This window comes from Scyliorhinus torazame, chromosome 11, assembly GCF_047496885.1.
Source record: "Scyliorhinus torazame isolate Kashiwa2021f chromosome 11, sScyTor2.1, whole genome shotgun sequence".
Lineage (NCBI taxonomy): Eukaryota > Metazoa > Chordata > Chondrichthyes > Carcharhiniformes > Scyliorhinidae > Scyliorhinus > Scyliorhinus torazame.
The window spans coordinates 40,553,677-40,566,276 of NC_092717.1; the positions used below are offsets into that span (position 1 = coordinate 40,553,677).

Here is a 12,600-nt window from a genome sequence, read left to right on the forward strand (position 1 = left end):
TCATAGAATTTACAGTGCAGAAGGAGGCCATTCGGCCCATCGAGTCTGCACCGGCTCTTGGAAAGAGCACCCTACCCAAGGTCAACACCGCCACCCTATCCCCATAACCCAGTAACCCCACCCAACACTAAGGGCAATTTTGGACACGAAGGGCAATTTATCATGGCCAATCCACCTAACCAGCACATCTTTGGAGTGTGGGAGGAAACCGGAGCACCCGGAGGAAACCCACGCACACACGGGGAGGATGTGCAGACTCCGCACAGACAGTGACCCAAGCTGGAATCGAACCTGGGACCCTGGAGCTGTGAAGCAATTGTGCTATCCACAAGGCTACCGTGCTGCCCTCGAAGTGGGCATGCTGTCCATGTGGAGTTTGCACAGTCTCCCCGTGTCTGCATGGGTCTCACCCACACAACCGAAACCGATGTGCAAGGTAGATGGATTTACCACGCTAAATAGTCCTTTAATTAGAAAAACAATAATTGGGTACTGTAAATTTATTTTTAAAAAGAAAGAAAATGGCATTAATCGACATACTTCTAAAGGTTTTGGATTATTTTCTTTTAAACTTAGAATTTACTCCAATATATAATAGATTTGTGCATTTTTGAAGTCATTTTCCGTGACTTAGGGCACGATTCTCTGGAAAGATATCTAAGTGTAGTGGCGAGCGGGAACTGCCGCGAGTTTCCCGGTGCTCGGCCTGGCGAGGCCGGCAGCACAATTCAAAGTTAATTGGTCCACTTAACGAGGCCCCAAGGGCTTCTTGCCGCCAATGCGCTGGGGCCACGCTTGCCAGCAGCCCCCCCCTCACCACCGCCACCCGCTAACAGGTTCAAGCAGCATTTAAACAGCACTTGCACAGTCAATCCCAGTCAGCTCGCAGTCACGGTGCCGAGAAGACCAGCCCCAAGATTCAGCGATGCGGATCTGGCGAGGCTCCCAGATGCGGTCGAGGCCAGGAGGGATGTCCTGTTCCCCCAAGGGTCCCAGAGGGTGAGCCACAGGGCAACCAGTGCCTCCTGGGCCGAGGTGGCGGCGGCGGTAAGCTCGGAGGGTATGGTAAGGTTTAACATATATAGTGTAGGTACACCCATAGTGTTGTTCGGGAAGGAGCTCCTCGAGGGGTAGAAATCACAAATTTGGGAGGTGCTGGTGAAGGAACCTCGTACGTTGCTGCAGTGCATCTTGCAGATCATATATGCTACTGCTATTGTGTGTAGTGGTGGAGAGAGTGCAAGTTACGATGTTGGATGAGGTGCTAATCAAGTGGGTTATTTCGTCCTGGGTGCTGTCGAGCTCCTTGAGCTTCGTTGGCACTGCACTCATCCAGTCAAATGGAGAACATTCTATCACAGGCTTTGGGAAGTCAGGAGGTGGGTATTCCAAAAGATGTCCCAAGCTCTGGCTTGTTCTTGTCACCACAACGTCTATGTTATTTATGTTATGGATCCAATTCCGTTTCTGGTCAATGGTGATCCCTTCCCACACTGCCCCACTCTCCCCTGACTCTCCATCCCACCCAAAGGAAATTGATAGGGGCTTCAGTGATGATATGGTCATTAAATGTCAAGGAATGATGGTCACATTCTCAAATAAATGAAAATACTGCGAATGCTGGAAATTTGAAATTAAAACAGAAAATGCTGGAAAATCTTAGCAAGTCGATGGACTCGAAATGTTACCTCTGAATCTCTCTCCACAGATGCTGCCAGTCCTGTTGAGTTTATCCAGCATTTTCTGTTTTTATTTTATGGCTAGATTCACTTGTGTTGCCAATGGTCCTTGCCTGACACTTGTATGGCATCAATGTTATTTGCAATTTTCAGCCAAAGCCTGAATATTGTCCAGGCCTTGCTGCATGAGACACAGACTGCTTCATTGTGTAAGGGGCTGCAAATGGCACTGAACATTGTGCAGTTATCACTGAACATCCCCACGTCTGACCGTCAGATATAGGGAAAGTCATCTTTCTTTGTTCTAGGTATGACTCCAACCAGGTGAGAGTTTCCCCCAATTCTTACTGACTTCAGTTTTGCTGGGGCTCCTTGATGCGGCAGCCATTCAAATGCAGCCTTGCTGTCGAGGGCAGTGACTCTCCCCTCACCTCTTGATGCCAGCTCTTTGGCCAATGTTTAGACCAAGGCTGTAATGTGGTCTGGAGCCAGGTTCTCCTGGCAGACCTCAAACTGAGCATTCGCGAGCAGCTTATTGCTGAGTAAGTGCACTGACATCTTCCATCACATCGCTGATGAGTTAAATTAGACTGATGAGGTGGTAACTAGCCAATTGGATTTGCCCTGCTTTTTGAGCAGAGGCCATACCAGAACAATTTTCCACATTTCCTGGTTGATGTCAGTGTTGCAGCTCTGGTTTCTGTGGTAGTGAGGACCATGAGGAGGTCTGGTTCTGTCTGAAGATGGCTGCAAACGCTTCAGTCTTGACATCCCTGTCATTAAGGATACAATTTTTAATGGAGCTTTCACTTCCCATTAGTTATGTAACTGTTCACCACTATTTAGGACCAGATGTGGCAGAACTGCAAAGCTTTGAACTGATCCGTTGGCTGTGAGATTGCTTAGTTCTGTATATCGCATGCTGTTTTTTCTGTTTGCCATGCATGTAGTCCTGTGTTGTAGCTTCATCATGCTCTCCTGCATTCCTCAATGAACCAGGTTTGGACTCTGTCTTGATGGTTATAGCAGAGTGGGAGATAATTGAAAGATGAGGTTACAGGTTGTGGTGAAATACAATTCTGCTGCTTCTGATGGTCCACCTGGATGCCCTGCTTTTAGATACCAGGTCCTGAATCCCATTTAACATGGTGATAGCTCCACATTACATGATGGCAGGTATTCTTTGGTGTACAGTGGTCATTTCTGCCTATTCTTTCATGGACAGAGGCATCTGCTACACCTAGGTTGGTGAGGATGAAGTCATGTCGGTTTTTCCACTGTGTTAATTCCCTCACAACCTACAGAAGGACATGTCTGACATAATACCATGGGACTTACCATGGTCGGGAATCAAATGTTGAGTACTCTCTGGGACACCCTCTCCTGTGTGTGTACGACTGTGCAGCCACCTCTAGTCGGCTTGTTCTGCCAGGGGAATAGAACAGTTCCAGGGATGGAGGAATCTGAGATTTCAGTTGAAAGATGCACGTCTACGAGTATGGCTGCATTAGGTTGTTGCTTGACTATTCCGTGGGACAGTACTCCCAGCTTTGGCACTGATGGAAGTGTGGAAAACTTTGCAAGGTTGATTCGTCCGGTTGTGATTCTAGCGCACCAAGTTCAGGTCACTTATCTCCACCATCCTTGCTCCGTTCTAGTTTTCCACTCCTTTAACATCTCAACACTTTAAAAAAAACATAATTATCTACAAAATCCTGAACCACCAGGCCTGGGACCTGGCAGGCTTAAAACCCTACTCCCCTGACTCACCCACCATGGGGAAAATTGTGCCAGGGTAGGGAGAGGGCCACTAGAGGGCTTCGATTGGTCCAACGAGTGGTGGGTCACCCTGGCGTGTGTAATATTGCAATGAGGTTGAGGATGGATGTGTAGGTGTTGGGGAATGGCACCCACGGCATTATGTCGAATGTTACATCCCCTGCCCAGCTGCCAATCCGTTTCCCTGGGAAGCCTAAAGTTCTGCCCGATCGCATTTCTAGGTGTCTCTCGCTCTCCAGTCAGGTCTCTATCTCAGATTCTTCCAATTCTATGAGAAGGTTTGCTGAAGCCAGCCAATGGCATTTTGTCTGTGCAAAGACCCAAGTATGAATGAATGTTCTGAATTCCCTGAACCAAAGTTAGGTTATGCTGCTTTTATCTGTTAAAAGACTCTGAGCGCTAACCTGCACCACACGGCTCATGTATTAGTAACCATTGCAGAGAACAGAAAGCTGAGGGGAGGTTTGATAGATGTATTCAGAATAATGAATAGAGGGTAACTGTTCCCACTTGTGAAAGGATCGAGAACGAGTGAGCACTGATTTGTTACGTTGTAGGTGTAACATAAGCGGCTTCCTTGTGGTGCACTTGACAAATGTAGGTTCAGACGTGGAGATAACTTCAACATGTTTATTAAACTATTTATACTTCTATTACTCGTGTTCAACACTACTGCTAATCCTACTCTAGCTACCCAGACTGACTAACCAGTTGCTGCAATCCACGTGGTGGGTGTAATATTGAATCAACCCTGTGTCTGTACTCACTGACTGTTTCCACTGGAAAGAGGTAGATCATGTGTGTGGTGTCCTTTATATATGGGTTGGTGTAATGCCCCCTTGCGGTTGTGTTACCTCTGTGTGTATCGTGAATGTCCATTGGTCATGTCCTATCTAACTGATCTATTGGTTGAGTGTGTGTGATGTCTCTTGTGCTCCCTCTAGTGTCTAGCTGGCCTACATGCATACATTGATGCACATCACCACATCCCCCCTTTTTTATATGTTCATATTTTCTGTACACATTAAGAAAATTGATCAAACAACAGGTTGATAAGGTAAGGTATATACAAGTCATGGGAACAGTGATTAAACAATAAGTCCAAATCATTTGTGTGAGTCCAAAAGCCATCAATCATCATGGTCAAATGTCTCTCTTGGTTATGAACATCATCAACGTCCCTGTGCTACAGGAACCAAAAAGTGGGCAAATCTCTTCACTGTCTGATTTGGAGTCCCTTTCATTTTTCAATGATTGTGATGGTGCTGTCGGATGGCATCTTGTAGCTGATAAGGTGTTGACGTTGAAGAGGTACCATCGACAGTATCATTCGAGGTCATAGATGTGCCATATGTTGAAGTTGGATAAGATTGTACATACTGGTTCTGGCCACGTGCTGTGCTGGAAGGGTGATCCTGCTGAGAACCGTTGAAGCTTGTCGAATTGGAAACAGAATTGCTGCTCGCATAAATACCTGGTGATGGTGTGAACCTAGAACCTTGCATCTGATAGGAATATGCCGTCTGGCCAGGCTGGGGTGCAGCAAATCCTGGACTGTAACTAAGGCATCCAGTCTGTAGTGCAGATTGCGCTTGCGGTAATCCTCCTTCGGTCTGGATTCCATTAGTGGGCAATCCGTAGTGCTGGCCTGTTTGAGAATATGCTGCATAGACTGCTGGCTGCTGCATGTCTGAATACTGGGTTTGTCCAGCATGAGCTGTCATTGGCTGCACTGCTGGTGTGGAAAAAATGTGTGGATATAGCTGTGGTGAATATTGGTGTAATCCTCTTGGACTGTAGCCACTGCTTGTTATTACTGACCCAGTGTGATTGTTAAGTGATCCATCTCCTGTCGTTGTGGCACCTGCTGTTACCCTGAGCGTGCCATCACTTAAGGATGCGGCACTCCCTGTCTGGGGTAAAGGCCGGCTTACGTGAATCAGAGTCGGCGTTTGGTTGCTCCCCATCTGGAGTCTGGTCTGTTTTAACTGAGTCAGTGTTGGTTTGTTGATGCTCCCCGTCCGGAGTCTTAGCAGGCTCACTGGAGTCAGCTGTACGTCTGGAGTCGGAACATGCAGGAATGCATTGACTTGTGGAGAGGTTTGAGCGAATGAGGGTGGAAGTATCATGGTGGTACCGGAGTCACCAGTGGTCTCACAGTGATCGTTTAAGTGTCTCTGTACACACTAGCTGGAGTCTGTCACTTTGCACATCTTGCATGGGAAGTAGGTTGCTGTCGTCACCCGTCTCACATACCGTGGGTAGATCCTCAGTAGCTGCTTGTTGTTCACTTGGGTTGGGTAAATTGTCAGTCTTCATCTGGTGGCGCAAACAATGTGGGTGGACTGTCATTGCCTTGCTGTTGTCCTTCATTTGGGCTTGGACTGTCATCGTCGCTTTGTTCTGCATTGTAACATGATAGACCGCCATGGACGTCCTGCTGTGCACTGGAGCGTGGTAGACTGTCATAGTCTCCTTGCTGTTTACTTGAGCATGGCAGACTTGCATCGTCTGCTGCTAGTTGGTCAGAGGAGGTTGCTAGACCCTCATGGTCTTGTTCCTGCAAGGACTGCGCTTTGGAGTCTTGCGTTTCTGCAAGTGTGGAGTCTGTCCACTAGCTCGCTGTGGAGGCTTGTGACACTGGAGTCACTTCTTGTTCATGCAAGGACTGCGGTGTGGAGTCTTGCGTGTCTTCTTTCGTAGAGTCTGGAACCCTGAGCGGTGTGTGGACCATGCTCTGTACCACTCTCTGTCTCTTTGTTTCAGGCTGCAGAATCATCCTGCACTCACGAGTTGGGATGTCATATCTGCTGGGCTGAAGATCCTCAAATCCAAAGAACGAATCCGCGTCTGCGTCGGATTCAATACGGGGGTCGCCAATGTGCAACACGTCTAGTTGCGGTTCGGATTTGGTACTGGGGTAGCCTCCCAAGGTGAAAGGTTTGTCTGAGTCATTGTCTTCTAGGATCATATCATCACTGTTTGCGTCGGAGCTGGCATTGGTCTCGCGAGGTCCAGAGAAAATGTAAAGGTCGGTATTGAAGTATTCAAGGTCGGAATCATCGGTTTGGGCATAGGTAACTGCTTGTTGCAGGGTTCTTCCGAGGTTAATTTCATTTCCTGGTTCAATTTGAGGCATTGTGCTGTCATTCCGGGTGAAGGAAGGTTGTTTTACGGCTTTAAAAGATTTTATCTTTGATTTGGGATGTTTCCCCTTTAAATGGGCGTGGTCCAGGGCCTCTGAAGTCATGACGCATGTGACGTAGGGCGTAGGAAGCGATTGCACATGTGCAGATCGCTGTTCCTTTACTGATGGCCGTTTTCGTGATTGCGCACGTGCAATGTCTTGCGCATGCGCAAACGGACCTTTCCGTTCTGCGCATCTCGCGCAACTGTGCAAGTGCAAACCCTTTAAAAAGATGGCTGCCGATCAAAACGGTTCTCTGCTCCGAGATCTTGGCATCGTGGTGAGTACTGGCGCTTCTCTTACCTTTTCTTGCTGGTTGGAGTGTGTTTTCCTCACAGTATTTGCCGAATTTGTCCAGGACTGCCTGGAAGTCGCTCCTGTTTTGCCCGTTGGAGAAGTTGAATTTTTAAAAGATTTCTTCTGCTCTGGCACCGGCGATGGTGAGGAGAAGCTCTGTCTTTTCAGCATCAGCCGGGTCTTCTAGTTCGGCTGCCAGTTTTCACGGCGATCGCCGTGGCACTGGAGCTGCTGCGGAACCCGGATCTCGAACATCTTGCCTGGGTAGCGTTGCTGGTTGTCACTGTACGCTGAGGTATGGCTATGTGGATTGAAACAGTTCAGTCCTGGTACCATGATTTGTTATGTTGTAGGTGTACCATAAGCGGCCTCCTTGTGGTGCACTTGACAAAGGAAGGTTCAACCGTGGAGATAACTTCAACACGTTTATTAAACTATTTATACTTCTATTACTCGGGTTCGACACTACTGCTAATCCTACTATAGCTACCCAGACTGACTAACCAGTTGCTGCAATCCATGTGGTGGGTGTAATATTGAATCAACCCTGTGTCTGTACTCACTGACTGTCTCCACTGGAAAGAGGCAGATCATGTGTGTGGTGTCCTTTATATATGGGTTGGTGTAATGCCCCACTGTGGTCGTGTCACCTTGTGTATCGTGAATGTCTATTGGTTGTGTCCTATCTACCTGATCTATTGGTTCTGTGTGTGTGATGTCTCTTGTGCTCCCTCTAATGTCTAGCTAGCCTACATGCATTTACATTGGTGCACATCACCACAGGCACAGGTTTAAAGTCATTGGTAAAAGGAGCAGATGTGACGGGAGGAAAAACTTTCTCACGCAGCAAGTGGCTGAGGTCTGAAATGCACTGTCTGTGAGAATGGTGGAGGCAGGTTCAATCGAGGCATTCGTAAGGGAATTAGTGTGTTATCCTAAAAGGAAGAACCATAGAATTTACAGTGCAGAAAGAGGCCATTCGGCCCATCGAGTCTGCACCGGCCCTTGGAAAGAGAACCCTACATAAACCCACACCTCCACCCTATCCCCGTAACCCAGTAACCTTTTTAGGACACTATGGGCAATTTACCATGGCTAATCCACCTAACCTGCACATCTTTGGACTGTGGGAGGAAACTGGAGCACCCGGAGGGAACCCACACGGACACGGGGAGAAAGTGCAAACTCCGCACAGACAGTGACCCAAGCTGGGGATCGAACCTGGGACCCTGGAGCTGCGAAGCAACTGTGCTAACCATTGTGCTAACGTTGCCCACCGCCCCCCCCCCCCCCCCTCCCCATATGGAGGGTTGCAGGAAGAAAGAGGGGGGGTTGGCGCTAGGTACATTGTTTATTCGGCGAGTCGGTCGAGACATGCCAAATAGGCCCCCTCTGCACTGTAAGAGTTCTATGGTTTTCTTTCTGTTTAGACTTAAAATGTCAATGTTTTGTTCAATTATAAGTCTGTGCTAAAACAGCCATACAATAACAATATTTGTCAATTTACTAGGTCCCTTCCATCAATCCATTGGAAACGTATCAAAGAAATACAGCACTGAACTCACCCCTGCAGTATGGACCTTCTCTATCTGGGGAGTCATTTACATATGGCAAGCTGTATGGCTTGTCTATGCATGCAGTGGATTCTGTCGAAGGTAATACTGTGCTCCAAATGATGTACATATTGTCTCTATTCTGCTATATTGCTCTATTCTGCAGTCTTTGAATATCATCTCATTTTGTTCAGTACATCTCCAAAGGAACAGTGATGTAATAGATGGATGTTGAACAATTTGAGGTCTGGGTGCGATTCAGCAATCCCGTTGTGGCCAGTGCAGATCTGGACGCAAATGGCGAATCACACGCAAACCCCAAATCGGCCTCTGCGCTGGGTGCTGGTCCGATCGCAAGTCACCCGACTGGCTCCGCCCGGCGAGATCTGGATCGCCCTCGCTGGGTGTGACCCAGATCGGAATATTTAAATCAGCCTAGCAGTTAATTTAAATACCCGGACTTCAGATGCACCCGATGCCTGGGACTCAATGACCGCTCCTGATGACCCTGCCAGGGTACTGGCCAATTGGAGACCCCTGGGTGGTTGTGAACCGGGCAGGGTGTCACCCTGGTACTCCCGCTGGCACCAGGCACCTGGCAGTGCCAGGTAGTCAGGCTGACAATGACCGGTTGCCTAGGTGCCAGATTTGCACTGCCAGGGGTCATGCCCAGAGTGGCGTTGCCATTTAGAGGGGGTGAGGGGGGTTCCCGGGTGCCTCCCCAAGGTTTGTTGGATTTCACTTGGCTGGTTTGAAGAAAGTGGCTCTGTTTCTGACTGGCTCATCCGTCAGGTAGTGATCGTTGGTCTTGAACTTGGCTAGCTGTTCCTGCTATGATTGGGTTGGCACAGGCTCGATCCAAAAGAATACGTGGCTGTGTCCTCTTTTATCCCTCTGGGATTTCGCACTCTTTGTGGCGGTCCTTATCCTTGGACCCAATAGTTCGACAGGGCTCTGATCACGGTCTTCGATTTTGGCCAATAAAGGGGCGGGTTCCTTGATGGCTGGGTGGGTCCTTAGTGATCATTGACCTTGGCAGTTGTGCTTTCTGAGTAAAGGGAGTGGCGCCGATCAGTCTGTGGCTGTACCGGTTGCTTGATTGGAGTTCTATTGTCCTCGGAAAATGGGCCATTAAAATTCAAACAAGCGGGGGTTTCGATCAGGTCTGGTTACCTGTGTTTCAGATACACATAGGCTCTGTATCTGTCTGAGTCCTGGGTTGGCCATAATTCCCATGGTCCTTTGCAGGTGGCCATCTTAGATGGCTACACCACATTCCGCTGATTTCCGTCCGCGCAGTTTTTTCCTACCGGTGTGACTGAAGTGATAAGCAGGTAAAGCACGGGCAATGTGGTGAGGTGCATGCTGATTGCTCACAACATTGACTGAGAGAGCCATGCTCTCCATAATAATAATCTTTATTGTCACAAGTCGGCTTACATTAACATGACAATGAAGTTACTGTAAAAAGCCCCTAGTCACCACATTCCGGTGCCTGTTCAGGTACACCGAGAGAAATTTCAGAATGCCCAAATTACCTAACACCACGTCTTTCGGGACTTGTGGGAGGAACCCGGAAGAAACCCATGAAGACACAAGGAGAAGGTGCAGACTCCACACAGACAGTGACCCAAGCTGGGAATCGAACCTGGGACCCTTGAGCTGTGAAGCAACAGTGCTACCCATGTGCTACCATGCCACCCATCTACATCCCAAGTGCAAACATTTGTTTTTGTTTTTACCATTTAAAGTTGGTGACAGTTCTATTAATATATGAGTGATTAAACATTTTCTAGAACTCATTATCAAATATTTGACATGTACTAAATGTATTCAATCTTATTCATGGAGTCATGGTTAGCCAACAAGCCTTGCGGCCCTCTGAAAGGGAGGGGCACTCGTGCGACCCACTCACTAGCTTAGGTTGCCAATCACTGCAGCAGAGGCCAAAATGGAGTATCCAGGGAACATATATAATGCTGCACCACATAAGATTGATTAAGGGGCTGTAGATCATCTCAGAAAATGACTGCTGGATTTTGGTTGCAGGAATGCTGAAGAATGAGGAATAGCAGCATAATTCTGGATAGATTTTCTGTACCATTAACTCAGTGAGCCACTTAATTACACTTCATTCACCGGTTATTGGGTAAGGGAGTTCCCATAATTAGTTATTCTTTCTAGAATGAATATTTGATTACATTGCAACAGTGATTGATATGATAAGCTGCTATATGAATGCAACTTATTAATTAATACATTGATTTTCCTGTGCTACAGACTAAAGCACTATTGTTAATACTATCCTGTTTCTTTCTGATGTTTATTCACACAGAGATGCCCATACATGGATACCTTCTGTGCTGCCCTGTCCATTTTACTTAGTTTGGATTATAAACAATCTTTTGAACATCGGTTGGATTTTCCTTTGGGACAGAGAGTAAGTAACAAAATGCTACTTCCACCGCATCCATTAAGATTATCTTGATCGTTCTCGTTGAAAATGCTGTAGTTTGGAACATCCATGGTGCCTTGTTGGGTGTTCCGATACACAAACGAACTAACACGGTTGTAGATGGTACAACTCTGTTTTATTATTCTTTACAATAACAACTGTTAACTTCTGGCTGTGGTTCGTACTTCACCAGTTAACCTGTGGACCCAGCCCTTTCACTATCTTGGTGAGGCACTCAGCACATGGTGTATGTCTGAGTGGCACGCTGTGAGCTCTGTGCTCTGTGCTATCTCCTGGTAGAATGAGCGGGAACTGTGGTGTTCCCTGTTTTATAGTGCGTGTGCTCTCACTGGTGATTGGCTGTGATATGTGTGTGTTGATTGGTCCGTCTACCTGTCCATCAGTGTGTGTGTGTGATTTCACCATGAAATGTTAATATGGATATCATGACACATGGGTGTGTTTATACTTTACCGAAATGCTGGAGCTTTTACATGTTTACTTTCGTCCTTCGTTTTAGCAGGGCTCTCGGGAAGTATCGCTTGCATTTCTAATGAAGCAGTTTGTCCTGCAAAACTTTGCTTTCACTCCAAAGCCCAAAAGGAAAGTAGAAGAGACTTGTTTGTTCAAATGATGATGGAGTCATTATATGGTCCCAGCAATTGAAGCCAAGCACAATATCATTTCTCTCAAGTTATGCATGCAGAGGACTTTCGGGTGCGGCGATGACCAGCTGAGTCGCACGTTTCGGCAGCTCCCGGTGGAACGGACTTTTGGGCTCTTGATAGGAGCCCCAACGGCAATTTTAACGGCTAAAAACACTGTGCGGTAAACCAGAAGGGAATTCCCCCTGGACACGGATGGAAAAAGGAGAGGAAAGTGGCCGGATTGCGGAGGATCCTCTAGAGCAGCGGCAAGGAAGGCAAGCACAAAGCAAGATGGCGTCGGAAGGTGGCCGTCTAGTATGGGGCCCTGACCAACAAGAGTTCCTGCGGCGCTGTGTGGAAGAACTTAAAAAGGAGATGAAGAAGGAGCTGCTGGCCCCGATATTACAGGCGATTGAAGGGCTAAAGGAGGAGCAAAAGACCCAGGAGCAGGAGCTTCGGGTCGTGAAGGCAAAGGCCGCTGAAAATGAAGACGAAATACAGTGCCTGGTGGTGAAGACAGAGATGCACGAGGCACAACACAAAAGGTGTGTGGAAAGGCTGGAGGTGCTGGACAATAATGCGAGGAGGAAGAATTTAAGGATTCTTGGTCTTCACGAAGGTGCAGAACGGGCGGACGTCGGGGCATATGTGAGCATGATGCTTCACTCGTTAATGGGATCGGAGGCCCCGACGGGCCCGTTGGAGGTGTAGGGAGCTTATCGAGTTATGACGTGAAGACCGAGGGCTGAAGAAATACCTCGAGCCATAGTGGTGAGATTTCTCCGATATAATGACAGAGAGATGGTCCTCAGGTGGGCGAAGAAAACTCGGAGCAGTAGGTGGGAGAACGCGGTGATCCGCGTATATCAAGATTGGAGTGCGGAGGTGGCGAGAAGGAGGGCAAGTTTTAATCGGGCCAAGGCGGTGCTTCACAAAAGGAAGGTCAAATTTGGAATGTTGCAGCCGGCAAGACTGTGGGTCACACACCAAGGGAAGCACCACT

At 47.8% G+C, this 12,600-nt stretch overlaps 1 protein-coding gene across 1 annotated transcript in view; it reads left to right on the forward strand.

Annotated features, from left to right (window-relative positions):
• The window catches only part of LOC140385235 (uncharacterized), a 64,498-nt gene that overhangs the window by 9,558 nt on the left and 42,340 nt on the right, over positions 1-12,600 (forward strand). The window contains exons 3-4 of the mRNA XM_072467160.1: positions 8,453-8,597; positions 10,831-10,935. Coding sequence (XP_072323261.1) covers positions 8,453-8,597; positions 10,831-10,935 — 250 coding nt within the window. The remainder of the gene's footprint in view (positions 1-8,452; positions 8,598-10,830; positions 10,936-12,600) is intronic.